Genomic DNA, 26,357 nt, shown 5'->3' on the forward strand with positions numbered 1-26,357 from the left:
TCAGGGCAGTAGTTTGGACAGTCAGCCCCATTCTTCCACAGTTCCATTCTCCAGATGCCTGCAGCAGCCAGGGCTGGCCTGAGGCCAGAGACTGTGAAAAGCTTAATCCCAGTTACTTGAGCCAACCTCTCTGCCTCACAGGGCTTCTGTGGTCAGTAGCCAGGGATCAAACCCTGTCACCCTGCTACAGGATGCGGCCCTTTGCGCTCCCAGGCCACCTGCCTGCTCCTGACCAGTGTTTTTTGTTTCAGTACCTTCCATCCTTGCATAACTTTTTAAGATATAGTGTGGTTCTCTTTTTGTGACCTGTGACGAATGAGTATATGACATAAAATTCCATGTTCTGTCAGTATAAATAAGAATATATGAGGATTTGGCTTGGTTGTCAGTTCTGTGTATGAGTGTGTGCATGTGTCTATTTCTTTCTTCCCACTCAAATTGCTTGCGTTACCCAAGCAGTACCTCCTGCAGGTATAGCTGGATTATGACTAAACAGCCATTCCCTGGGAAGAAGTCACTTCCGCCTTTGCAGCTTCAGCCCACTCTGTCCGTGGTTTGTCCCTGGCCCCTGCAGCTCTGTTAAATTAAACTGACCGGCTGCGACTTCCCGTTTGCCAAGGAGGCTGCCTGTGGTTGATCTAAGTGTGACAGCAGGAGCTGGGGGAGAGTGAGTGGTAACCAACCCAGCACCCCGAAGCTTGGGCAGCTCCTTCCTCTGTCCTCCTGTTGCCTGGGGTAGAGTGGTGGCCAGCACAGTGGGCTCTATTGTTGAAGGTGCAGCAGAAGCAATAGGAAATCCAAGGAAGTCAGCTAAAACTGGCTTATGTTGGTTTTCTTTCGTTTTCCCACGAACAAGTTGTCTGCCTCTGCAGCTCTGAAACAGTGGCAGTGAGCACCTGCTCCCTGAGCTCTCTGCTCAAGCTCTCCTTTCTTTAGACTTCATCCTTCTTGGAGCCATCTTGAGCCCAAACCTCTGAGCCCATCCTGCCTGCTCTGCAGGGATTTCCTGGCCCTCCAGGACCCTCTCCCAGAGGCAAGATCTGAGCACCATTAGCCCTTTGTCCCTGGCTCCTTGCTCTCCTGAGAGAGGCACAGTGGCCATTCCTGTCCTGTTGGCACCCCAAGCACACCAGTCCTCACCCTTTTGCTTTTGCCCATCTATGCCTTGCTTACAGCAATACCTGTGCAGGAGAGTGGTGAGAGCAGGATCTCAGAGAGCAAAAGTGCTTGTGAACTGGAAAGGACACTCACTACAAGACCCAGGGCGCAAGGCAATTGGCAAGCCAAGAGCTCAGCGGAGCCAGCAAGGGCTTGCAGCAAGACCTCTCGGCCCCAGCACTGTTGCCAGAGTGGGCCGTCCTGGGCCCTACAGGGCACTTGGGAGCACACTGGCCTCTATTCACACAATGCCATGAGAGCCCACCCCTGCCTGCAGCCCCCAGCCCATAGTATCTAAGATGTCTCCAGGTGTCACTGAACACCCCCATGGGAGCAGAATCCTCTGTCAGGAGCCACTGGTGGGGAGGAAGCAGCTATCTGGGGATCTCTTCTGTGCCATGGACTTTCCCAAAATGATCTCTCTGTCTATCTTTCTTTCCTCTCTCTCTCTTTATCTTTCTTTCTCCTTTTCTCTTTCTCTTTCATTTTTCTTTGTTAATCCTCCAGAAACCACCCTTTTGGCCATTGCTCTTGTTCTGCTATCACAGTGAGGACACTGAGGTTGAGAAACCAGCATAAAACGGTCGTGGTTATGAAGGTCAGTGGGAAAGCTATTAGAGTTAGTGCTAAGAGGCTGTGGACAGCAGAGGGGGTCAGGGGGTACTTGTGAGATGAGGCTTGGGACCACAGACCTTGGCTCTGAGATGTTTGCTTTTCATATTGATGCAGGAGGGGTTGCTGAGAACCTCAGCCAAGGCACGAGGAGAACCACCTCCGCCGTGTACATGGGAGTCCAGTTACACCAAGCCACCTGCTGGTCCCTGAGCCTACTACCAGCACTCCTGGGCTCCAGGAGACTGTATGTCCACCCAGAGTTCCTTGCCCTGTCAGAGCTGGGGCACTTGGTGTGAGCCGAAGAGCACTAGTTGCCTGTGGGACAGGTGTGCTCCACAGGTGGCCCCAGTGCAGCCAGAGTTGATTAGTGGATGGGAAGATCATTGATAGCCAAAGATGGGAAGGGTATGTGGACAAGAGGCCTCCTGTAACATCGGTCGAGTCCTCTGTGAGTGCCTAGGCTGGAAAGTGTGCCTGTAGGGGACTCTGAGTATCCAGGCTGATAGAGAAGGTGTGCCCGTAGGGGCCCTTGGAAAGTTTATCATGTGTAGGAAGAGCCACACCTGTGACACGGCTGAGGCACATGATGACACAAAAGCACTAATGCACTTGTCCAGCTGAAGCGTCTCCAAAGGAGTAGGTGAGGGGAGGAAGTAGTCTTTGGCTTGAACTTTGAAGGCATATTAGCTTTCTGAGGCTGCTCCCAGATACAGTGACTTGGAACAGCAGCAGCGGGCTCTCCCCAGCCTGCAGCCCCAAAGTCTGACACCAGGGCACAGCCTCTGCCTCTGTCTTCACATGCCTCACAGATTCCTCTCCCCATAGCGTGTGGGGCCCACCCTCATTCACCGAGAGGGCTTTACCTTACCTAAGCTACAGAGTCGCTTCCTGCCATGTGTCTCAGGCCGACCTAACTTGGTTAGTAGGATAGCTATAGACTGTCATAGGAAAGCATCCTGAAAGAAAGAATACTGTTTGCAGATGCAGAGAACAAAACATAAAGAGCACATTCTCCAAATATACTAATGTCCTGGAATGTAGGATTTCTGGTGAGCATCAACAGGGAAGGGGCCAGAGAGGTAGTTAGAATTGGATGGTTAGGAACTTTGGATGAGATATGGGGTCTGTTGCGTAGGCAGGGAAGGCTCCAGCTGGTGAGCCAAGGGTGGTTATATAATCACACCTGCCTTTAGAAAGAAGTGCTTCCCTCCACATGTTTCTGTTTGGTATATATAATGGTTTATGTTTGAAGTTGGGTGTTGGATTTAAAATATTTAGCTCCTAACCTTTTTAAGTTAGACACTTCAGTATTATACTTGCTACCTCTCCAGTATTAACTCTTTGACAACTGGCTTGAGTAATGTTGGATTGGTTATACTACTTAAAGAATGCTAAGATATAACATCTTCTACAGATTCCTTCTTTGGTAGACCAGTAACCCAAGTGCCAAGGTGCTAGTCTGTAGTTAGACTTCTATCCAGCGATACATAGAATAACAAGAGCCAGAGTGGAGCGTTGTGATGATTCCAAATCCCAGTTACCTCCTGAATAGTCACACTTTGAACTTGTTGCCTCCTCAGGAATGTTAGTAATGTGTTCCAAACAACTTCTTATTGAGTGTTTTTGGTGGTAAGTTAAGATTTTGGTTTTGCGGGGTTTTGTTTTGTTTGTTTTGCTTAATCCCAAATTACTGTTTCTTTGTGGAACAACATAATGTAACTAATTCAGATGGTGCTGTGATCAGAAAATGCTTACTAAGTGCGGAGAAACAGCATATAAAAAGAGAAATATTTTATTCTTACTATATCTTTCTAACTTTCTTACTATATCTTTCTAACTTCTGTTGTTATTTGATAATATTTTATTACATCAGTAATAATCTAACCCTTATTCCAAAACAAAAGAAGTTTTATTAAACTTTGTTTTACATATTTAGATTTTGCTTTGATCAAGCTTTTTGTAATAATAATTTTTTTTTTAAATATTGTGGATCCTCCCCAGAACTCATAGCCCCAGTCTAAACAGGAGAAAAAGAGCAGACATGTTCGAGGTGAGGTATCCTCCAAAGCACCTCACCAGCCCTTTTCAAAACTATCAAAATGGGGTGGGCTCTGGGTAGTATCAGGCACTGGTTAGCAAGCGTGAGATGATCCTGTGGAAGACCTGGCGGAAAGTCAGAGCTGGAGCAGATTGGAACAGTCTATGAATCACAGGTGCTCCGTGCCCGTGCCCAGGTCCATCAGCAGGCACTGACTGCCTGGCTGCCTGGATCACAGCCTCTGAACTCACATGTGCTCCATGCCTATGCACAGGCCGAGTCCATCAGCAGGCACTGACTGCCTGGCTGCCTGGAGCAGTCTCTGTCGACTCCGTGCTGATGTGGCTTGGATCATAAATGAGTTTAAATGGATGCCCAGGAGTCTATATGGAGAGAAATGAGTTATCCAGTAAACAGGCAATTCTCCTGACCAGAATGATTCCCCAGCATGTTATAAAAGATCATCCCTGAAGTAGGGCATAAATTCCTCACCAGAAAATACCAATTCACATAGTGACTTCCTTTAAGGGACAGTATTAGAGAAAGCAGGGCCAGAATTGGGACCTCAACAGGCTGATCATAGTTAGGAATCATGCTGACACTGTGGGGCCCGTTGGGAAGAATGTACCTTCCATGTGATGTGAGAATGGAGACCGTTAATAGAGCCTTGATACTGGTGATAGAGTGTGTTCTCTGTGAGATGAGGAGAATGGCATATGATGTGAGGAGAATGCCACTTAACCCTGTCCTCATCTCCCCTAACCCTCGGATGGATCATGAGCAAACCCTCGTCGTGCAAACCTGAACTGAGGAGCACCCTAGAGATTACCTAACTCACCCTCCTCAAATTTTAAAATGTTTTCACAGACAAGGCGTGAATAGCTGTCCTTTCTAGAGCAGCATGCTAAGGCTTGATGGCTATGCCAGCTGCCATGCCTACGATCCTGGGCAAAGGCCAACTGGTTGGTAGGCACTTCAGTTCGTGACGCATCCAAATTGGCTATTCGCTTCTGACAAGTGTGCCCTAGTAACTTAGCTGTTACATTTAGAGGAAGCCTGGTGTTGGATATCTAGACATTGTAAATTCTCTGTAAATTGAAAATACAATCTCAAAATACAGTGTTTGTTTAAACATCTCAAAAGTCAACAGAGAAATGAAGGTGGTTCACTAAAAACTGTGTCCAACTCCAAACTTCCATATTTCCAGATTCTAAAAAGTTGAACATTCCTGTTTTGTAAAGTATTCCAAAATTTAATTTCCCAAATTATCAACAATATTAGTATGAATAATGTATACTTCTCTTATAAAAAGTCTTGATTTATATATGAGCCAAGTTAAGGTTTTCTTTTAGAGAGATGGATTGTTGCATTTTATTTTTCCAGTTCCCATCTTGATTTCATCCCTTATCCCTTTAAATTTTAGCAATATAGATTTAGCAACAGTTTGCAATTGAAATATTGATTAAAATATACTTGATTGCCCAGTCTTGGCATGTCTGTACAGTCCTTCACTGCACAGACTGTAAGGATTCCACAGTAATTTCAACAGATGCAAACGTTCTCCTTAGCAGTGATGGCAGACATGAATCAGAGCCTTCGATAATGCTGTTGTAGGAGCTGTCTGCATTCATGTCTTTCTACACATGGACTCCCATTTTGTTATAAAAAAGGTTCTGAGAAATGCAAGTACACTCATGTTTCATCCATCCATTTCTCCATCCCTGACTGCCACTCTTCTCCATCAGCCACACACTTGTCCCTTGGAAGCACTCATGACTGACAACAGCCCTGTGTCTTCTTCACTGGGATAGAGTAGCTGTGAAGACAGGAGCAGCCCCTGTGTCTTCACTGGTGAAGAGTCGTTGTGCAGACAGGAGCCGCTTTGGCTGTGTCCGCCTTAGCATGGCAGCCCTGCCCAATGGATCCTGCTTGGAGCAGGTGCTCTTGCTGACTCCCCCACATCCTCTTGGTCTAAACCAAGTTCTCACATTGTAGCATCTTTACCTTAGGGTGTTCTTTGGCAGCTGGGCTTGTGGGCGGAGATGCTGGGACTTTTGCACTGGGAATCACCCTCCATTCAAGAGAGGCAGTGGGATCTACAGCTCTGAGGTCTGTGTCAGTCTCAGAGGGCTCTCCCTCCTGGCTGCTGCTCATGGTGCAGAAGTTGGAGCCTGCTAACAGATACTGATCCTTTTGTTTCCTTTCCTGTCTTACTTTTCTTTGTCTCAAGGTCAATTGTGGAGGAACTCAAACTAGGAAAGTATTTAATAAATACTTACAGACAAAATTAATTCCTCAACTAGACAAGATTGTAATTATTCAAAGAAGTTATTCAACAAGGGAAAGCATATTAGATATACGCAATCGGGCCTGGCACAATAGTGTAATAGTTAAGGTCCTCACCTTGAACGCACCAGGATCCTATATGGGTGTCGGTTCTAATCCCAGCAGCTCCACTTCCCATCCAGCTCCCTGCTTGTGGCCTGGGAAAGCAGTCGAGGACGGCCCAAAGCCTTGGGACCCTTCACCCGCATGGGAGACCTGGAAAGAAGTTCCTGGCTCCTGGCTTTAGATGGGCCCAGTACTGGCCATTGCGCTCACTTGGGGAGTGAATCATCGGACGGAAGATCTTCCTCTCTATCTCTCCTCCTCTCTGTATAACTGCCTTTCCAATAAAATAAATAAATCTTTTTTTTTTAAAGAAACACGCAATCACTGTTAACAAAATATATAGTGATAATTCATGAGAAATAAAAGCTGTGAGCATTCTAAAGAAATTAACTCCCGAGCCCTCTGGCTCCTGGCTTTGGATCTGCTCAGCTCTGGTCATTGCGGCCACTTGGGGAGTGATTCAATGGATGGAAGATCTTCCTCTCTCTTTCTTCCTCTCCGTATATCTGACTTTCCAACAAAAAAATAAAAATAAAATAAAATAAGGCCCATCATGGTGGCCTAGTGGCTAGAGTCCTCGCCTTGAATGTACTGGGATCCCATATGGGTGCCAGTTCTAATCCTAGCAGCCCTGCTTCCCATCCAGCTCCCTGCTTGTGGCCTGGGAAAGCAGTCGAGGATGGCCCAAAGCCTTGGGACCCTGCACCCATATGGGAGACCTGGAAGAGCTCCTGGCTCCTGGCTTCAGATTGGCTCAGCTCCAGCCATTGCAGTCACTTGGGAAGTGAATCATTGGACAGAGATCTTCCTCTCTGTCTCTCCTCCTTTCTATATATATATATATATATCTGACTTTCCAATAAAAATAAATAAATCTTTAAAAACAAACAAATAAATAAATCTTTTAAAGAAGAAATTAACACTTGATTCCTTCCTCACCTTTGTTAGGTAGGATTGCTCTCCAGCCCATGTGACCCCGTGTGTGACCCTGTGATTGGCTAACATCAGAGCTTTGCAGGCAGAGGCCAAGGCGTCATGCTCACGCTGAGATCGCTGCCCCCAGCATGGGGCAGAGTGCCCGCATGGCCTCCGTGTTTGTCGGATGAGTGCGTTATTGGCCAGTGGAGCAGCAGAGTTTAACAAGAAGAGTTACAGGAGTGTGGGATGCAGCTTTAAATTCCGCTTCATTCCTTTTCTTGCCGTCTGACTCTGGGCAAATACCGTGACTTCTCCTGGTCTGTTGCCTCATATGTAGCATGAAGAAACCAGAGGTATTTCCGAGGGAGTTACAGAAAGGTGGTCATTAGTTGGAAGACTTAGTCCACGGGGAGCTCCTCAGGTGTCCACCTTTGTGGGGAAAGATCACAGTTGAGGTTGAGTGGATGTTGAACGAGAGGGATTGGGCGTCGGGTGCAGTGGCTAGAGTTAAAGTTTGGGGCACCCACACCACATTTCCGGGTGCCTGGGTATGAGTCACAGCTCTACCTCAGCTTCCTGCTGATGCACGCACAGGAGCAGCAGTGAGGACTGCAGGGGCTGGGCGGAATTCCATGCTGCTGGCCAGCATCAAATGTAAGCGCACTGGGATTCAGTATGGCTCGGAAACACATCGACTGGCATGCTTCCACTGATGCCCCTGGCCCCATTCCCTTGGGGCCCCTCAGCCTTATCTCCCACTGCACAAAGATGCGTGGCTTCCTCGCCCTTACCCATGATGAGTGTAGGGACGGCGCATCCAGGGACTGCCCTCACACACTCACCTCTGCCTGCATTCATGCTGCTACCCTGTCTTTCCTACATCTTCCTCTCTCTGTACCTGAATCTTCTGCCAGAAGCAACAATGGGTTAAACCTGCACTGAGGCTATTTGGGGTGCTGCTGCTCACTTAAGCCACTGCCACTCCTCCCTCGACTTCTGCTGTCCATAGCAAGGAGCAGGGAGGACATCCCCAACCCCCAGCCTGCAGGTCTGTGCTGTTTAGATTTTAAATGACTGGTTGGGATAGAATCCTAAAGAAATAAAGCTTCCAGGGGCTGTGGGGAAGTATGATCTCTCTCTCTCTTCCCCTCTCTTTGCCTCTCTCACTCCCTCTCCCACCCTCCCATGTCAGCATTGCTTGACCTTTTGAAGAAAAATGTGTATGTGTGTGTACACAGATCAATGTCAGCTTAACTGAACTATCAGAAGTCTCCTGGAACTAGTGTCATTGGAAGTACACCACCACAAGGGGTTAGGATTTAATAGACAAATAGAAGGCATTGCAACAAGGAGATGGGAGGCGAGTAGTGTCCTGGCCTAGATCCTAGCTTTGGAATCAGGAAGCATCAGGTTCAAATTCTGTTTCCACACCCTACTTTCTATGTCTTTGAATTGAGACCCAGTGAAGGAAGTTTCTGGGCCCAGAAGAGAGACAGGAATGTAGCTTCAGGCCCCCTGGAAGAGCCTGTGGCCTTTGTGAGAGAGCAGCAGGTAGCGCAGCAGGTCTGGGAGGTGACTTCAGGGTTTTGTCTTTCTTGCTAAAGCAGTTGGACGCCATCAGAGTGTATCTGGCAGACACAGACTAGCATCCGGCAGTTGTTTCTGGCTGTGGTGAAAGAGCTGTATGGGAAGCAGAGATCAATAAGGAAGTGAGGGTATTTATTGGATCTAGGGAGTAGCCCTAGAGGTGGGGAGAACTGGGTGGATTTATGAGACTTGACATAATGTGTCGGCTGGACAAGGACGACTGCTAGATTTCTGTGTAATTAGGTGGTTACTCACAGATGTGCAATAAATCCATAGTGCATCATAATTTTTTTAAATTGTCAACTTTGACAGAGATTCAAATAATACAAAAGACTTGTTTGCCTAGTTATTTTACATTTTCTATAGTATGTATTCCCCATCAAGGTCCCAATTTCCATAGAGCATTTATTTTATTTTCCAGTTTTATATTCTTAGTATATAGGCACACAGTAGCTTTACTTTTGCTTTGTAAACCCTATATTTGACTTTACTAAACCTGCTTATTTACTGTATAAATGTTTGGGTTTTTTCGCTTTAAAAAAAATTATTTATTTACTTGAAAAGCAGAGTTACAGAGAGAAGAGAGCTCTTCATCCTCTGGCTCATCCCCCAGCTGGTCACAATGGCCTAGGCCAGGCCAGGCCGAAGCCAGGAACTCTCCATAGGGGGCCGGGGGTCCCAGCACTTGGACCATCTTCCACTGCTTTCCCAGGCACATTAACAGGGAGTGGGAAATGGGGACTCGAACCAGTGCTCATGTAGGATACTGGTGTCATAGGCAGCAGTTTAACCCGCTGCTCCACAGTGCTGGTCCCTGTTTCTCCCTTTTCAACCTGAAAACCCTCCATTTCTTCATTGCCATGTTGCACCATTGTAGGGTTGAATAGAATTAAGGAGAGTGGATATCCCTGTCTTTGCTCTTATGAGGAAACACTTCGTATTTTCTCCCAAATCCAATGGCAAGAGATTTCTTGTGCATGCTCTTCATCTGGTCCAAGGAGTTCTTTATAATACAGATACGTGTATTTTTCTTCTTCTTTCAGCAGTAGAAGACTCAGAAAGTGGTGTTTACATGCGATTCATGAGGTCCCACAAGTGTTACGACATCGTCCCCACCAGTTCAAAGCTTGTTGTCTTTGATACCACCCTGCAGGTAAGCACGCCCCTCGGCCGGGCCCTTTGCTGCGTGTGTCTGCACGCCTGCATTACACAGACAGTCCTTTAACTCCAGCAGTACCAGCAGCCGCAAGCGAGCCCTTGCCAGGACCAGGCACCGGGCTGAGCTTCTGTCTGGAGTCTCAGTCTCCATTGCAGGTTTCCACAGAGGGTGTGCCTGTTACTGGCTTCTTTCTACGAATAATGAAGTTAGAATTCTCGAGTTTAAAAACTTAACACAAACCTTCATATGCAAGGTCTAGAATTTAGGGGCTCAATCCGCAGAGCCTGTGTGTGAGGGGCCTGGAGTTTGAACACCAGCCCGGCGAGCGGATGTCGGAGTCTGTGAAAGTGTGCTGCTCCCTCAGTATATCCTGGTGATCTTCTTGATTATTTTAGTAGAATGTCTACTAAAGAATTTGGAATAATACAGTTAAAAGAAGAAAATGCTATGATAAATAATTCTCAAGAGAGCACTTTATTGATTCTTTTAGGATAATTTGAACCTGGAAATTTTGGTATGAAAATTATACTTATTGCAGTTCACTTTTTATTATTGTGACTTCTAATCACATATCAGACTTCCCAAATAATACGTTCATTGTAATGTTCAAACTTTATTCAATGAAATGAAATACGCGTGTCTAGATACATACACACATCTGTACAATACCTGCGAAGAGTGAACATTCCTTCTGAATGATCACATGCCAAGTAAAGGTGTCTTCACTGGAGTTCTCCGGAAGTAGATGCCGAGCCAAGAGCTTGTGGATCAGTGGTTTATAAAGGATGCATTTCAGAGAGAAACTGGAGGCATCTGAGGTCACATCAGGGAACAAAGCCCCGAGAAGACCTCAGGGACCTTGGCTGTTTGCTTACCCCATCCTCTTCCACACCACTGCACTGGCTAAGCCGGAGGGGCCAGGCCCTCGAGTCCACCCAGGGCCCTTGCAGCCAGGTTCTGCCTTTGCTCCCACACCTGTGCAAGCAGCCCTTCTTCCAAGTAAACCTGGGGGGTCTATGGCCAAACCACCCTGAACACACCCAATCTCATCCAGGTACACCTGGGCTCTTGCGTATCCCACGCCCGGGTTCTGTACCTGGATTGTTATGTCTTACGACTTTAGCAGGTAACCAGATTCCCTTTTAAAACCCCAAGATTTTCTGCTTATTTGACACCAAAGGGACAGGAAAGCATCCAAATACAGGATGACATAAGGGAAAATGTGGAATCATTTTGAAGAAATATGGTCTCTATACCTGTAACTGAATTTTAGTGGGACAATAACCAGAAATTCTCCCCCACTGAAGGCCTGTTGCTTCCTAAAGTGCCTGCTCTGCTGACTTGGTGTCACTGTTAACAGAAAAATAAGTGGCAACTGATTTGACTTGTACCTAATTGTACCTAATTTGACTTCCCTAATTGTGTACTTGACCTTCTTTATAATTTAGAATTTAGCCCAAATGAGTAATGCATGAAAAATGTGACATTTTTGGGGTGTCAGAGGTCACCAATTTAAGAAGTATCAATTTGGAAATAAGAAGAGCTGTATACATATGACCTCCTGAAAGGCTCTGAGATTAAAAGGAGCTAAAATGTATTACCGTGGGAATGGGAGGAATGAGTTGTTTGGTTTTGATCAAGGCAAAAAAAGTTGTCTTTGAAAAGGGAAGATGTGAGTACCTGCCAGGTACAAACTGTAGTCATCGTCAGTGAGCTCCCCTTGAAAGCTGAGAGATCCAGGAGGGAAACAGAGGCAGCAGGGGACCAGCCTGGTATACGTCACTGAGAGCCTGGGTAACTGAACCCCATTGTCGGCTGAATCTTGTGCCGTGGGGCTAGAGTTGTGGCATAGCAAGTAAAGCCGGCCGCCTGCGGGGCCAGCATCCCACATGGGCACCAGTTCTTGTCCTGGCTGTTCTGCTTCTGGTCCAGCTCCCTACTTAAGTGCCTGGGAAGGCAGTGGAGGATGGCTCAAGGGCTTATACTCCTGAACCCACGTGAGAGACCCAGAAACAGCTCCTGGCTCCTGGCTTCAGACCAGCCCTGCTCCAGCCAGCAGATGGACAACCTCACTGTTTCTTCTGTCTCCTGCCTTTCAAATAAGTAAATCTTTTAAAAAGAAGAACATATTTAGCTTTTTAGGGGGGGGAGGGGAAGACAGGGGGCAGTCTTCAGATCACTACATACTATGGCAGGTTACCCAGTGGGAATGCCATGTCAGAGCCCACAGAGCGGGGAAGTGAAGTCAGCCATTGCTGGGGATGCAGGGAAAGCAGAGCCACAGGCGGCAACAGGAAAACAGCAGGCATGCTGCAAGAGCTGGAAGAAGGGTGCTGCTCTCCAAACTGGGGAGAAATCCCCCCAAGCTTGATGCTGGAATTAACCGAAGGATCTGTCCCAGGAGAGTGAAAATCCACTGGCCAACTCGAGTTCTGCAGCTGGGGGTTGCCCCCACTTTAGTCCTCTAGAGTCGCCTTGGCTGTAGACCCAGCCCCGTGCTCCCCATTAGTCAGTGGTTCACAAGGAGCTCCTCTGGGCTGGGTATGGGGCACTGGCCTGAGGCTGCCTCCTCCCACTGCAGGGCCTGGCAGCAGAGTGCTGCCGCGACCCCGGCATCCCAGCCTATGGACCAGCTCCACGGGGCAGATGGCAAGCCAGGATGCTCAGTCTCTATCAGGGCCCAGCACTTAGCCAGGAGCTGCGCTGAGCTTGGAGTGGGAGGACAGCTCTAGGCCGCCCCCTCCTGCTGCCATCAACCCTGGCATCCAGGCCTGCGGACTGGCTCACAGGGCAGATGGCAGGCTCAGGTTGCTCAGTCTCTGTCAGGGCCTGGCAGTTGGCCAGGAGCTCTTTCCTCAGGAGAGGAGCCCGGAGTTTGGGCTTTTCTCCCAGGTCCTCCGTCAGTGACCCTGCAATTCTCGATTCTTCCGTTGCTGGGATTCCCCCACACTGTGCCCTTCAGGTGGACCTTCCTGGCTCCCAAGGTCCAAGTGGAAAAGCAGCCAGAATCACTGCACAGCCTAGAGGCAGCTTTTACAGTCCCTCAGTCTATATGTCACTGTCACGCATACAAATGTTGGCTCCAAAAGATTTTCCTTGCATTGCATGGTGCAGACGGTATGTGGGCCCAGCATGTGAATTTGGCTCTCACAGGGCCCTGTGTGGATACCTCTTGTGGGCCGTTTTTTAAAATCCATTCCTTCCCTCATATTCCAGCTACTTCTCACCTCACCTCAGGCCTTTACTGTGTCCCCATGGCTTCCTTAGCCAGGGCAGGACAGGAGCCAGCAGACAGCTGCTACTCCCTGTGCCCAGGCTGGGCAGTCCTCAGAAGGTTCCAGGGGAGCCAAGCCTAGGGCTGCCCACACAAGGGCTGACTCAGAGGTACATCCTTATGCTGGCTCACCTTGCCAGCTGTGCTGGCCTTCCCCGGGCACTCCTGCTCCTTGCCAGCTCTGCTGACCTTCCCCGGGCACTCCTGCTCCTTGCCGGCTCTGCTGGCCTTCCCTGGGCACTGCTACTCCTTGCCGGCTCTGCTGGCCTTCCCCGGGCACTCCAGCTCCCTGCCGGCTCTGCTGGCCTTCCCCGGGCACTCCAGCTCCCTGCCAGCTCTGCTGACCTTCCCTGGGCACTCCAGCTCCCTGGCATCACATCCCCAGAGGAGCTGCATTAAGGCAAGCTCTGCCTTCATGAGAATGTAAGTTGAGAAACTGGTGGTGACCAGATGACTTTGGGGCACTGACAAACACTGATTTTGTCAGTGGCATCATCTCATTTATAGATGACTTGAAGCCAGGAGAGAGTAGTTAATGATAATTAATATCCAGACAGGTTCCTGCAATGAGCTAAATTGTTCTTAGGACTAATGAGTGGGCATATGGTATCCGTAACAGGAAGTGGTAGCGTACCAGCATTCCATGGGAATATGCTGTAACTGGAACAGAAGGCAGACTGTTGGCTAATTTAGAAATTTACAGATTTCTTATAAATAATTTCAAATGTCGAGTGTTACCAAAAAAAGCTTACAATTTTAAAAAAGCAGTCTCTCATGCCTGTTCCTTACTTCCTTGTCGTGTTCTCCAGAAGCAACCCATAGGCTGTTAAAGCAAACACAAACATGTATGTAGTCCACAGCACTTCCCAGAAAAAGATACATGGGAGTTCACTACCTGGGATCCTAGAGATCCTAACTTACACTTGGTTTATGGGTTGCCGTATACAGCTGCGGAGTGGAGAGCATTTCTCCTGAAGCGTTTGGAAGGCGGCATCCTGTCCCCCTGACTGCCAGTATTGCTGAAGGGCACCTCACCATTTGTTTTCTTTTCCATCTTTCATACATGATTCGTATTCTGTATTGTCCTCTCTAAGTGGTGAGCCAGGAGCTGGGGCCACAGAGACCATGGTGGAACTCTAGCATAAGAACCCAGACCTGGAGCTCCCTGGAGGGAGTGGCACAAGTGACTACAAAGAGCCATGTACCAATCACAGTCAGTAAAATTGAATTGTAGACCTGTGGGTAACACAGCTTAGAAACCTGCCCCAGGGAGAAGAATCTGATTAACAGAAGTACAATGAGTAAGAGCTAAAGAAGATACAAAGGCACAATGAATATTACTGAAAACTCCCCTGCAAAGGAGCAAAAAAAAGCCTTTGCCAACCTCAGAGTTAAGTGAGGAACACATCGAGAAAATGGAGGATACAGAATTCAAAACACTTGTTATAAAGCTTATCAACACCAAGAAGCATGTAATATGGGGGTTCAAGAAATTTAAGGAACGTGTCACACAGGAACTGAATCAAATGAAAGCTGATATATCATAAATGAAGAATACAGTGGAGCAAAGTAAACGTACAGTGGAGAGTTTCCAAAATAGAATGAATGAAGCAGAAGAAAGAATCTCAGAATTGGAAGATATTTACTGTAACCAGGGGAAACAAACAAAAAGTGGAAACAGAGGTGGATCAAGATAAAAAGAGTATTCTATTCAAGAACTGAACACTATTAAAAGACCAAATATAAGAATTATGGGAGTCCCAGAAGGCTCAGAAAGAGAAGCTGGGTTTACAAATGTATTTAATGAAATAATAAGGGAAAATTTCTCTGATTTGGAGAAAGAATTGGGAAACAACATCCAGGAGGGCACGGAACTCCCAACAGGGTTGACCAAAAGTGACCTTCGCCATGACACATGATAATCGAGCTCTCTTCAATCAAACATAAGGAAAAGATCCTTAAATGTACACGTGAAAAAAAATCAGTTGACCTATAGAGGAATGTCAGTCAGACTCACAAGAGACCTCACAGGAAACTCTACAGGCCAGAAGAGAATGGAGTGACATTCCAGATTCTAAAAGCAAAAAAATTTTCGGCCCAGGATAACATATGCGGTAAAGCTTTCCTTTGTCTTTTAAAAATGAAATAAAATTCTTCCACAGTAAAGATAGTTAGAAGAATATGCCTCTTCCATACCTGCCCTGCAAAGAATACTAAAGATGTTCTCTTGATGGAGAAAAGGAATAGAGCCCAGCAAAACCAAAGGCAAATGTGAAGAAGAAGAACATCCCAGAAAAACAACAACAGAAAACTAAATCAATGAACCACCCATTGCTAAAATGACAGGACCAAATTAGCACCCATTCGTATCAACCCTGAATGAATAGCTGACTCATCAATCAAATGTCGTAGATTAGTAGACTGGATTAAAAAGAACAAAACCCATCTATTTGTTGCCTACAGAAGACATATTTCACCAACAAAGATCAGTGGAAACTATATCATGGATTTTGATGTTTTGGGGGGTTTGTTTGTTTGTTTTTGTTTTTGTTTTTTTAGTTTTATGTCTTCAAAACACTTTCATTAAATTCTTCACTATTCATAGATCATATAGTAGCATAATTTCCTTCAAGATTCTTGATTTTCTTTTTCTTTTTTTTTTAAAACGTTTATTTTTATTGGAAAGGCAGACACACAGAGAGGAAGAGAGACAGAGGAAGATCTTTTGTCTGATGGTTCACTCCCCAAGCAACCGCAACAGCTGGAGCTGAGCCGATCCGAAGCCAGGAGCTTCTTCCAGGTCTCCCACATGGGTGCAGGGTCCCTAGGGTTTGATCTGTCCTTGGCTGCTTTCCAAACCACAAGCAGGGAGCTGGATGGGAAGTGGGGCTGCCAGGATTAGAATGCGCGCCCATATGGGATGCCAGCATGTTCAAGGCAAGGACTTAAACCACTAGGCTATCGTGCTGGGCCCGATTTTCTTTTTCATTTCTTCAGCAACACATTAGCCATTCAGTAGCATGTTATTTAACTTAATGGCATTTTTTATTTCTTTTTTTCTTCCTGTTGTTGATTTTGTTTTGTGACTTTTCATTTAAGGGGATATACAGTAATTGTAATGGAGACTATCATATCCAGTAGCATGTTATTTAACTTCAAGGCATTGTAAATTTCTGTTTTTCTTCCTATTGTTGATTTTGTATTGTGGCTTTTCATTTAAGGGGATGAACAGTAACTGTGTAATGGAGACTGTCATATCCAAATATGAGAACACAAATGCAGTTTACATCTCTACTTCCAGATCAAAGATGGACTTACAATGAAACTGTTAAATATATCTTGACAATAGGATGCTGGACTCTCTGCCATTGTCCATGCCTACAATGATGGACATATGACTATGAAGAACTATACTATAGTGATAATATAGGGGAATTCAGTGTGGGAAGGGGATTTGGGGAAGGAGTAAGGGAAATCCCAGGGCCTATAGAACTGTATCATAAATGATAATAATTTTAAAAAGTAAAAAAAAAAATGTATTTGTTTTTATTGGAAATCAGATTTACAGAGAAAAGGAGAGACAAAAATATCTTCCATTCACTTGTTCATTCCCCAAGTGGCCAAAGCAGCCAGAACTTAGCCAATTTGAAGCCAGAAGCCCAGAGCCTCCTTTGGGTCTCCCACGCAGGAGCAGGGTCCCTTCCCAGGCTGTGAGCAGGGAGCTGGATGGGAAGTAGAACAGCCAGGACACGAATCAGCGCCCATATGGGATCCTAGTGCATGCAAGGCAAGAACTTAGCCACTTGATTACTGCACCGGCCCCAGTAAATACAGCTTTTAAGAGAGAGTAATAAGGTATCAGAATATTGGCTAACTGAGGTAATAGCAGTACTTTGAGGGAATTGGAAGGGTTAGCTGCCATTGCTTTAAAAATATTTATTCGAAAGACTAGTCAGACAGATCTTCCATCTGCTGATTCATTCCCCAAATGGCCAGATAGACAATACTGGGCAAGGCAGAAGCCAGGAGCCAGGAACTCTACAGGCCTTCCCCATGTGCAGGAGACCCAGCCAACTCGGGCCCTATGCTGCTGCTTTTCTAGGTTCATTAACAGGGAGTAGCAAGGATGTGAATCACAGGCAGAAGCTTACGGCACCGTGCCACACCACCAGCCCCTCACTCAGTCTCTGCCAGAATTTAGATCCGTCCCGCGCAGCCCGTACAGAGAAAGCTGTCCTGCATGTCATTCTCTTAGTTTGATCTGCTGAGACAGTTATGGTCAAGTCACACAGGGAACGCCTAGTATGGCATCATTATTGTTTATCATTACTGTATATTTATTTTTCCCATTTGTTATTCTTTTATTCCTTCTTCATTTGATTTAATGAAATACTTTTATTCCATTTTTTTTCCCAATTAACTTTTTGGTTGTACATCCCTCTACTAATCTTTTAGAAACTACCATATGGATTATAATATTCTTCGCATCTCCTGAAAGCATTTTTACCACCTGCTAAGCAATGCAAAATTATCCCACAATTTTGACCTCATTAACCCTCTCCCCTGTGCGTTGTGGTTGGTATGTATTTTGCTCGATTATTGCCCTGGTTTCATCTCCGCTCACCCATGGGCTCCCGTCCTGGTGCTCCTCAGTGCCTCCTCCAGCCTGCACAGCTCTGGGACCCTTCAGCAGAAGGAAATCCCTTGTGTTACTTAGCGCAGTTTGCTTGGCAACAAATTTCTCAGCTTCTCTCTGACTTTTAATGGGGACTTTTCAATGCAAACTGTGAAAGTCAGAAGATTAAAAAAAAAAAAAAAAAAAAAAAAGCTGTAAGAAGCTAAGAGAAAAAGACCTGACTGGCCTACAGTGGATATCCAGCAAAATCATCCTTCAGAAAGGACTGAAAGGGGCTGGCATAGTGGGTTAAGCCACTGCCTGTGACACCAGCATCCTATGTGGGCACTGGTTCAAGTCCTGACTGCTCCACTTCTGATCCAGCTCCCTGCTGATGTAACCTGAGAAAGCAGCAGCAGATGTCCCCGCTGCTTGAGGCCCTGAACCCGCATGAGACCTGATGAAGCTCCTGTCTCCTGGCTTCAGCCTGGTCCAGTCCAGCCCTGGCCATTGTGGTCACTGGTGAAGACAGCTATCTTTATTTAGCTCTGTCTTTGCAATAAATAATAATAATAAAGGATTGGCAAAGGTAAATTTAAAAAAAAAATACATGTAGGAGAAATAAGACAGCTTAATAACTTTGTATGGTTTCACATATATAAAGTGTCTATGTGATCTTTAAATACAATGGGAAAAAAAGTTTAAGTTAATTGCATTGTTTCCGGCTCAAAAAATAATCTCCAATCCCTATATTCCTCAGTTAGGTATAACACAAGAGGATTTTTGCTAATTAACAAATGGTGTTCAGTTCTTTTTAGCTGATCAGACTTACCTAACCTACCCTTGCAGGGCACACTGGTGGGTTTGATTGAGTTGTTCCATTGAAAGTGTGTGTATTCCTCCTGTGCGGCCTTTCAAAGCTGCTGTTGCCTTCTGGTTTCCTTTAGGTTAAGAAGGCCTTCTTTGCGTTGGTAGCCAACGGTGTCCGAGCAGCACCGCTGTGGGAGAGTAAGAAGCAGAGTTTTGTAGGTAAGCAGCCTGGGCCTGGGCAACAGTGAAATGGGGAATCTGCCACGCAGAGCCTCCGGCGTCCTTGTGGATGCCCTAGGAAAGGCTTAGGTGCCTTCAGGAATGTTCTTTTCTGCACTAGGTCAAGGGTTGCCACTAGTAAGACCCCTGACATGTAAGACCCCGCTGGACTTTGAGCTCCTTTTATTGAGGTCCCACAGCTGTTGGGTACCTGTGTGCTTTAAGCCAGAGTCCACACAGGCTGTCCTGGTGAGACTTAAGCTAGCCACCATGTCCTCAGGCAGCCAGGGTGTGGGTGCCTTCCTGGCTGCCCTACTCATCTCCCAGGGCAAGCCTTTTGACAGGACAGATGAGGTGTGATGACTCACTGCGAGGCCACTGAAAATGAGAGTCAGTCGGGACTGCTACAGTGCCATCCTGTCTGTGCCTACACATCCTGGGAGGCGGGGCTGCTGCTGCCTCCGTCATTACCCATCATCTCATGTGGGAATTGTCTGTTTATGGCTGACTCCCCTTCCAGGTTAAGTTCTTCACGGAAAGGGTTCTCATATGTTGGTTTTTATTGCCTTTTAAATGATCTACATGTAGTTAGTTATTTTTGAAATTTTATTATAATTAGTAACTTTTCTTTTTTGATTTGCGAAATTTTCTGGTTAATTCCTGTATGTACCAGCTGTTAGATAGTTAGCACAGTAATGATAGTTTTAAGTAATAATTGTGTATTAAGCTATGCTTGATATCTTCAAATAGATTTTAAAAGCTTATAGAGTAAACATGTCATTTGAAATTTTCCTTTCATGTGTTCTTGTTTTATTTTTAACACATAATTGTTTGTTTCAGGAATGCTAACCATTACAGATTTCATAAATATACTACATAGATACTATAAATCACCTATGGTAAGTTAATAGCATCCTTACTGTTAGTATTTTGGTAATTGGAGCTGTCTGCCTGTTTTATGTGTAAGGATGTGTGTGTGTGTGGGGGGGTGTATGTGTGTAAGGGTGTGTGCAGAGGGGTGTGTGTGTGTGTGTTTTAAGATTTCCTTTGTTTTTTTTTTTTTTGGTAGTAGTGGTGGTTGTCTTTCCAAATGCATGTAAAGTATGTAAGACTGCCAAATCTAGCAAACAGCTTTATCATAAATCATATAGTTGTGCTTGAAGAAGATATTTTTAAGAAAAACAACATAACAGATTCTTTATTCATGTTTCAAAATTCTGTAGGTTAGCAGGTTTGTATGTACTTATGTGCTATGTAGCTGTTCTGTAAGTTTCACTGACTTCACTCTGCTTGAAATGAGCAGCATAATGGGTATGTTGCAGGTTGATAAGCTGCATAGGACTTTGAACAAAGCAAGTCCTACCCTCCACCAACTCTTACCAAGAGAGTTGACCTAGCAGTGTGTCCCCCCCCTTCCACCTCCCGCCCCATAGAGATAAAATTTATCTTTGCAGGCCTGAGAATGTCCTCTGTAGAGCTTGGTGTGGTTACCCAGCAGTTTCAGCACAAGAATGCACACAGGCTGGCATTGTGGCCACAGTGGGCTAAGCTGGTGACTGTGACACCAGATCCCAGATCATGGTGCTGGTTCCAGTCCCGGCTGCTACACTTGCAGACCCGCTTCCTGCTAATGCTCCTGGAAAGGCATTGGAAGATAACCCTAGTGCTTATGCCCCTGCCAACTGGGTCAGACCAGGAGGAAGCTGGTGGCTCCTGACTTCAGGCTGGCCCAGATCTGGCTGTTGTGGCCGTTGGGGGAATGAACAGTAAATGGAAGGAAGATCTCTGTCTCTCTCCCTTAGAAGTCTACTTCGTAATTTCAAATATGTGAATTTTTAAATTGCAGAGATTCAGTTTTGACATCTTTCTGCCAATTAGGAGAAGATTGTTCCTGACTGATGGTGGTAGTGGAGCACCCTGGCACACAGTCCAACTGTTCCCTAACAGAGATGGAAAACCATCTCTGCCCTTCACCAGCCACTGCCATGCTTGGCATTCTTCCCCCTTGGTTGTAGTTTTTGTTGGTTTATAAGGCTGGGAAAGAACAGAATTAAATACTTTAATTATTTAATAGTATTACTTCAGGAATCTAAAAGGTATAATTAAATAAATCCATTTAATACTGTGTTATGTGTCGTGGTCAGTATTCTCCAATAACTAAGTTCCTACATAAAATACAAAAATGAGTTTCTTCATAAGGTTTTGTAAGCTCAAGAAGGAGGTTTCAACAAACACTGTAAGGACGTGGCATTTCTTTCAGAGGCCTGATTTCTTACATACAACAACTTTTCTGTTTCATGATTACATCTCTTTTACAATAACAAAAAGTGTGATTTAAAAATTTTGGGGGGGGAAAAAAGCCCAATCTCCCCACAACAGATCTCAGCTATAGTTTATTATATCAAACTTTCTGAAAAACAGCATACAGCGGTTTTTTCTTTTTAAGATTTATTTATTTTTATTGGAAAGTCAGATATACATAGAGGAGGAGAAACAGAGAAAAAGATCTTCCGTCCAATGATTCATCCCCAACTGACTGCAATGGCTGGAGCTGAGCCAATCTGAAATCAGGAGCCAGTAGCTCTTCCAGGTCCCCCACATAGGTGCAAGAAACCAAGGCTTTGGGCTGTCTTTGACTGCTTTTCCAAGCCACGAGCAGAGAGCTAGATAGGTAGCGGGCCACTGGGATTAGAACCAGCACCCATATGGGATCCCAGTGTATTCAAGACAAGGACTTTAGCCACTCAGCCACTGCACCAGGCCCACAGCAGTTTTTCTTAAAACTTTAGGATATATTGTTCCTCTGTGTTTCTCTTCATTTTCTAATTATGAACAGAAAATGCCATTAGAAAGCTATGTTTTATTGCATTTTTCCTAGTATTATTTATGCCTATGTTGTGTATTTTAATGTTTGTAAATAAGAATTTTTATTTTCAGGTACAGATATATGAATTAGAGGAGCATAAGATTGAAACTTGGAGGGGTAAGCACTGTGGGTACTAAAAGCCCTTTTAATATGAAGGGAAGATGTTGTACTTACTGTGCAGAGCGTGTCTTCATGTCAGAAATCCATTCTGTGTACTGAGTTAATAAAATGGAACTTAGAGCACTCTAGTTGGAAGTGTACTGCTCTACTGTAAATGCCGTTCACATGGGGGGTCCTGGCAGCATTGAAGGGCAGGTGTAAGGGCTGGGGCTAGCGAGATGGACAAGCGAAGCAAGCCTACGACACTGCCCCAGGAAGTGTCACCTCCAGAACGCACCAAGGCAATCCTAAGTTTAACGAAAGCCAGCATCTGTTCTTGCCTGAACTGAATTATTTATGAATTATGGAGAAACCTGAGAGCAGGTGACCTTTCAACTAGATGATTTGAGCCAAAGAACATGGAAATAACTTCAAGACTGCTCTCTTATTTGTCACGTTACTGTTCACCCTTCATTGTCCTAACACTTTTTTTGCAGTGGAACCATTTTTTTTTTTAAGAATTCTCATTCCATGATTGTGAGATTAGATTGTTGATCTAAATGAGACACTTCAAGGGAATTTGAGAGGGCAGAGCCTCTCTAGGGACCCAGGCAGTGTGACGTGGAGAAGCCTTTGAAGAGGACCCACTAAGGTAGAGCTTGGAGTTCGAAACCCAGAAGTTTGGCTCTATAAACCATGGTATGCAGGACAGGATACACAACCTTTATCCCTGGGTGTGCCACCTGAGCAACCTTTCCAGGCTTCTAAAGTTCCATGGGCCTTTTAAACTCCATGTGATGTGAAAGTTTCCAGGAAACATATTTGATTTATTACATGGCTATATCAAAGCAAGCTGAACAAATTGGTTTAATACAGAAACCATAAAGCCTATTATGAAACAGTTGTGTAAGTTATGCATGTAATTTATGAAGCTCTCCTATGCAAGTACTGTTAGACCAAGGATTAAGTTGATATGCACTGTGACCTTGTATGCATGGTGTTCTTGAATACCTTCTATTTAGAAATCTAGTAAATAGATTTACAAAGAAAATGTCTGTATGCCAAAATAGGGTTGGAGCATTAAATTGCTAGGATAAAACCTAAGAACATTTAAAGAACAAAGTTTGGGGAGGCGTTGTGATGTAGCAAACCTCCACCTGAGACACTGTTATCCTATGTGAGCAGCTCGAGACCCAGCTCCTCCACTTCCAGTCCAGCTCCCCGTAATGAGCATAGGTGCTCAGTGGAGGATTGTGTGAGTGTTTGGGACCTTGCACCCACATGAGAAACCTGGAAGAAGCCCCAGGCTCCTGGCTTCAGCCTGGCCAGCTCCGGCCATTGTGGCCATTTGGTAAGTAGACTAGTGGATGGAACATCTGTCTCTCTCTCCTTTGCTCCTAACTCTGCCTTTCAAAGTAAAGAAAAAAAAATTTTTTTTTAAGATTTATTTCTTTTTCTTGGAAAGGCAGATACACAGAGAGAAGGAGAGACAGAGAAAGATCTTCCATCTGCTGGCTCACTCCTCAAGTGGCTCCAACAGCCAGAGCTGAGTTGATCCGAAGCCAGGAGCTTCTTCCAGGTCTCCCATACAGGTGCAGGTCCCAAGGCTTTGGGCCATCCTCTACTGCTTTCCCAGGCCACAGGCAGGGAGCTGGGTGGGAAGCAGAGCAGCACCCGTAAGAGAGTCTGGCATTTCTTGAGAGTGATGTTAACTTGGTAGCATTCTAGTGACCTCTGCTGGTATTGCTCTTATTTTATCAGATTTCCTGACGCTTGGGGGTTTTTTGGTGTTTTGTTTTTCCTGATTTTATAAAAATTTGTTGTTAAAATTGTTTTTTATGTAATTTTTCTTCAAGGGTTGCATCCCCAAAAAACAATTTGGAGGTTGTGTAAAACAGCCATAACTATAATTAACATAGTAGTTGTGGATAAATTAAATTGTTTTGATTTTTAATTACTATCTGTAAACTAAAGGATATTTGAATTGATGGAGTAAAGAGAAACAGCAAATGCATTACTAACTACGTGTTTTCTTTCTATAAATACAGAGCTTTATTTACAAGAAACATTTAAGCCTTTAGTGAATATATCTCCAGATGCAAGGTAAACTTGTAGTTTTTTCCTTTGAAAGCTTTCATATTTTATGTTTCATTACCTTGATGAATAAATGGAAACAGACAGATAAACAAACATGTTCTCCAGTCTAAGTGGGACCCCAGATGCCTTCATGTTAAATACTAAATCCAGCCTAGTAAGGACCTTGTTGGTGCAGAGGATCAGTGGCAACCCAACACGTGTCCACCCTGCTCAGGCCACCTGCAGCACAGGCTGGGGAGCGTGTTAAGGTTGCCAGTTCTTGGGCTTTTCCCCATTCTGTCCCATCAGTAGTGCCCAGGAGCACATATGTAAACAGCTCAGCCAGCAATTCTGACCCACACTGAGGTTATAGAATGAATGTCTGTTAGACATGGGTCCCGGTGCTTGGCGAGTAGGCTGCTCCCCCTATAGTCTTCCAGCCTGTCCTTCATAATCAAGGGCATCGGATGGAAGTGACCCACACTAGAAAACAAGTAAAATGCTTATTTTGATCATCTTGTTAACAGCAGCCTTCTGGTGGGCAGTGTCAGCAGGGCAGGGCCTGCTGGGCCAGCACAGAGGCACAGTGGGCATCACTGCTCACACCATCTGGGAGCCCAGAGCTGGACCTTTTCTGTGGTTCAAAAAACCAGGCTGCTGGTTTCCCTAAGGTTTAGGTGTTGTCGTTTTTCAAATAAAATCCTGAATGCATCAAAAAAAGACTCCCGAGAGATTTGCTTATACTTGTCTTTCATATACATTAACAAATTGTAAATAATAGTAATTCAGAAATTTTCCAAAATAACTATTTTCAATTGATGAGCCTTTTGTTGTGCTAGCAAGACAAGGAAATGCCGTAAGGCAGGGATGCTCCAGGGTGTTCCACTTGTCCATAAAGTGTCCTAACACCTTTCCTGGCTCTTCCCGCAGCCTCTTCGATGCTGTATATTCGTTGATCAAAAATAAAATCCACAGATTGCCAGTTATCGACCCCATCAGTGGGAATGCACTTTATATACTAACCCACAAAAGAATCCTCAAGTTCCTCCAGCTTTTTGTAAGTAGTTCTCTGTGTTTCTCCAGACGTAGTTGCACTTACTTGAACAGATCTGCTTCAGGTTAGCTGGCTGCTGTGACTCTCAGTCCAAGACACTGCTAGTTTCGAAGTCTCCATTTCTGCCCTTCAGTCCCTCAGCTTACTGCTGTTTGAATTGTACATTCTCAAAGTTGATTTCGGGTCAAAAGCAATCACCTTTCACTGCAACTATCAGCAATAAAGAAACACTTGGGATTGTCTATTTAAATTAAACTTTTATCATATAATATATGAGGGGGAAATAAAGCAATTCGCAAAGTAGTCTATTTAAAGACTGGTACACAAAAAACTGAGCCAATATTTAGAGCAAAAATTATTTTATGATGTGTTTATTGGTGTCATAGATTTAGAAATGTGTTCTAAAATACTATCCCCAGGATTATCTTGGTGTAAACCAAACAGCAGAAAAGCCCACAGCAAATACCATGTTGGCAACACTCCCGTGTTGGTCCACATCGGCCTGTGTTATCTGCAGGTTTTCTCACCTGTCTCTACGATGAGCTGGCTCACCGCCATCCAAACCTAGAGCCTTTTGGTAGACTGTGTTTAAGACCCCCGAAGAACAGGGTGTTTACAAGGGGGCCTATGTTCCTCTCTCAATGACATGCACTGCATTGAAGGTTCTGAGTCATCTGTCAGATGGACCCAGAAGGAGGCACTGATGGTTCACAAGAGGTAATCTGGAGAAGACTCATTTTTTAAAAAAAGAGTGTGATAGATACTAAATTTCACTAAAATTAGCTTTCCATTTTCTCCTCCACAGCTTCCCTGAAGGAACTAAAATAGCTTTCCAGTCTAACTCCTTTGAGAGTTAGGATTCTGCCCTGAAGTCTAGACTTGAGCCCATAGAACGCCACTTTTGTTGATAGAAGCACATAGGTTTAGTGATTGAAGGAAATATCTCTTTGATCAAACAGTCCTGTATTTTAGTAGTTTACATGTGCAAATAATATTAAGAAGGAAAATAGACAATTTCCAAAAAATATAAAAATAAAACCAAAATATTCAATAAATGCATAATCTAGGAAAAAAGCAACTAGGGATGTATTGTTTACTGATTGCTTATCAGATGTTATGTCTGGAGTGCAGTAGCCTTAATTAACAGTTGAGGTTTAGCTGGAGGGGGCAGAGTGAAGGTATGTATTCATTTCATGAAAACTAATGTGTCCTCATTGGTGATGACCGTGTGTCCAGCATTGTCCCAGGCAGTTTACGTTGATAAATCTTGCCACTACCCTATCAGGTTGTAGAGGGGACACAACTAGACAAGTTGAAGTAATTTTGCCCAGGTTCTATGTCTGGTGAGTGGTGGAGCCAGGATCTGAATCAAGCTTTCTGATTGTGCAGCCACAGTCTTGACCTCATCTGTGTGTTCACACACACACACTCTGGCTGCAGGAAGTGAGCATCTGTATCACCTCCAGCACACAGGCACC

General features: G+C 44.9%; 1 protein-coding gene across 6 annotated transcripts in view; it reads left to right on the top strand.

The window, feature by feature from the left end:
* The window catches only part of PRKAG2 (protein kinase AMP-activated non-catalytic subunit gamma 2), a 215,863-nt gene that overhangs the window by 178,826 nt on the left and 10,680 nt on the right, over window positions 1–26,357 (top strand). For 3 of the 6 annotated variants that reach the window (XM_041002352.1, XM_041002355.1, XM_041002356.1), the window contains 6 exons: window positions 9,754–9,860; window positions 18,703–18,784; window positions 19,625–19,683; window positions 21,722–21,767; window positions 23,798–23,852; window positions 24,756–24,882. In XM_041002352.1, the coding sequence (XP_040858286.1) occupies window positions 9,754–9,860; window positions 18,703–18,784; window positions 19,625–19,683; window positions 21,722–21,767; window positions 23,798–23,852; window positions 24,756–24,882 (476 nt within the window). Of the gene's footprint in view, window positions 1–9,750; window positions 9,861–18,702; window positions 18,785–19,624; window positions 19,684–21,721; window positions 21,768–23,797; window positions 23,853–24,755; window positions 24,883–26,357 lie in introns of all 6 variants that reach the window. The other 3 variants (XM_041002351.1, XM_041002354.1, XM_041002353.1) reach the window with 2 other exon arrangements.

This window comes from Ochotona curzoniae, unplaced genomic scaffold (assembly GCF_017591425.1).
Source record: "Ochotona curzoniae isolate NIBS_2020 unplaced genomic scaffold, NIBS_Ocur_1.0 scaffold_2476, whole genome shotgun sequence".
Lineage (NCBI taxonomy): Eukaryota > Metazoa > Chordata > Mammalia > Lagomorpha > Ochotonidae > Ochotona > Ochotona curzoniae.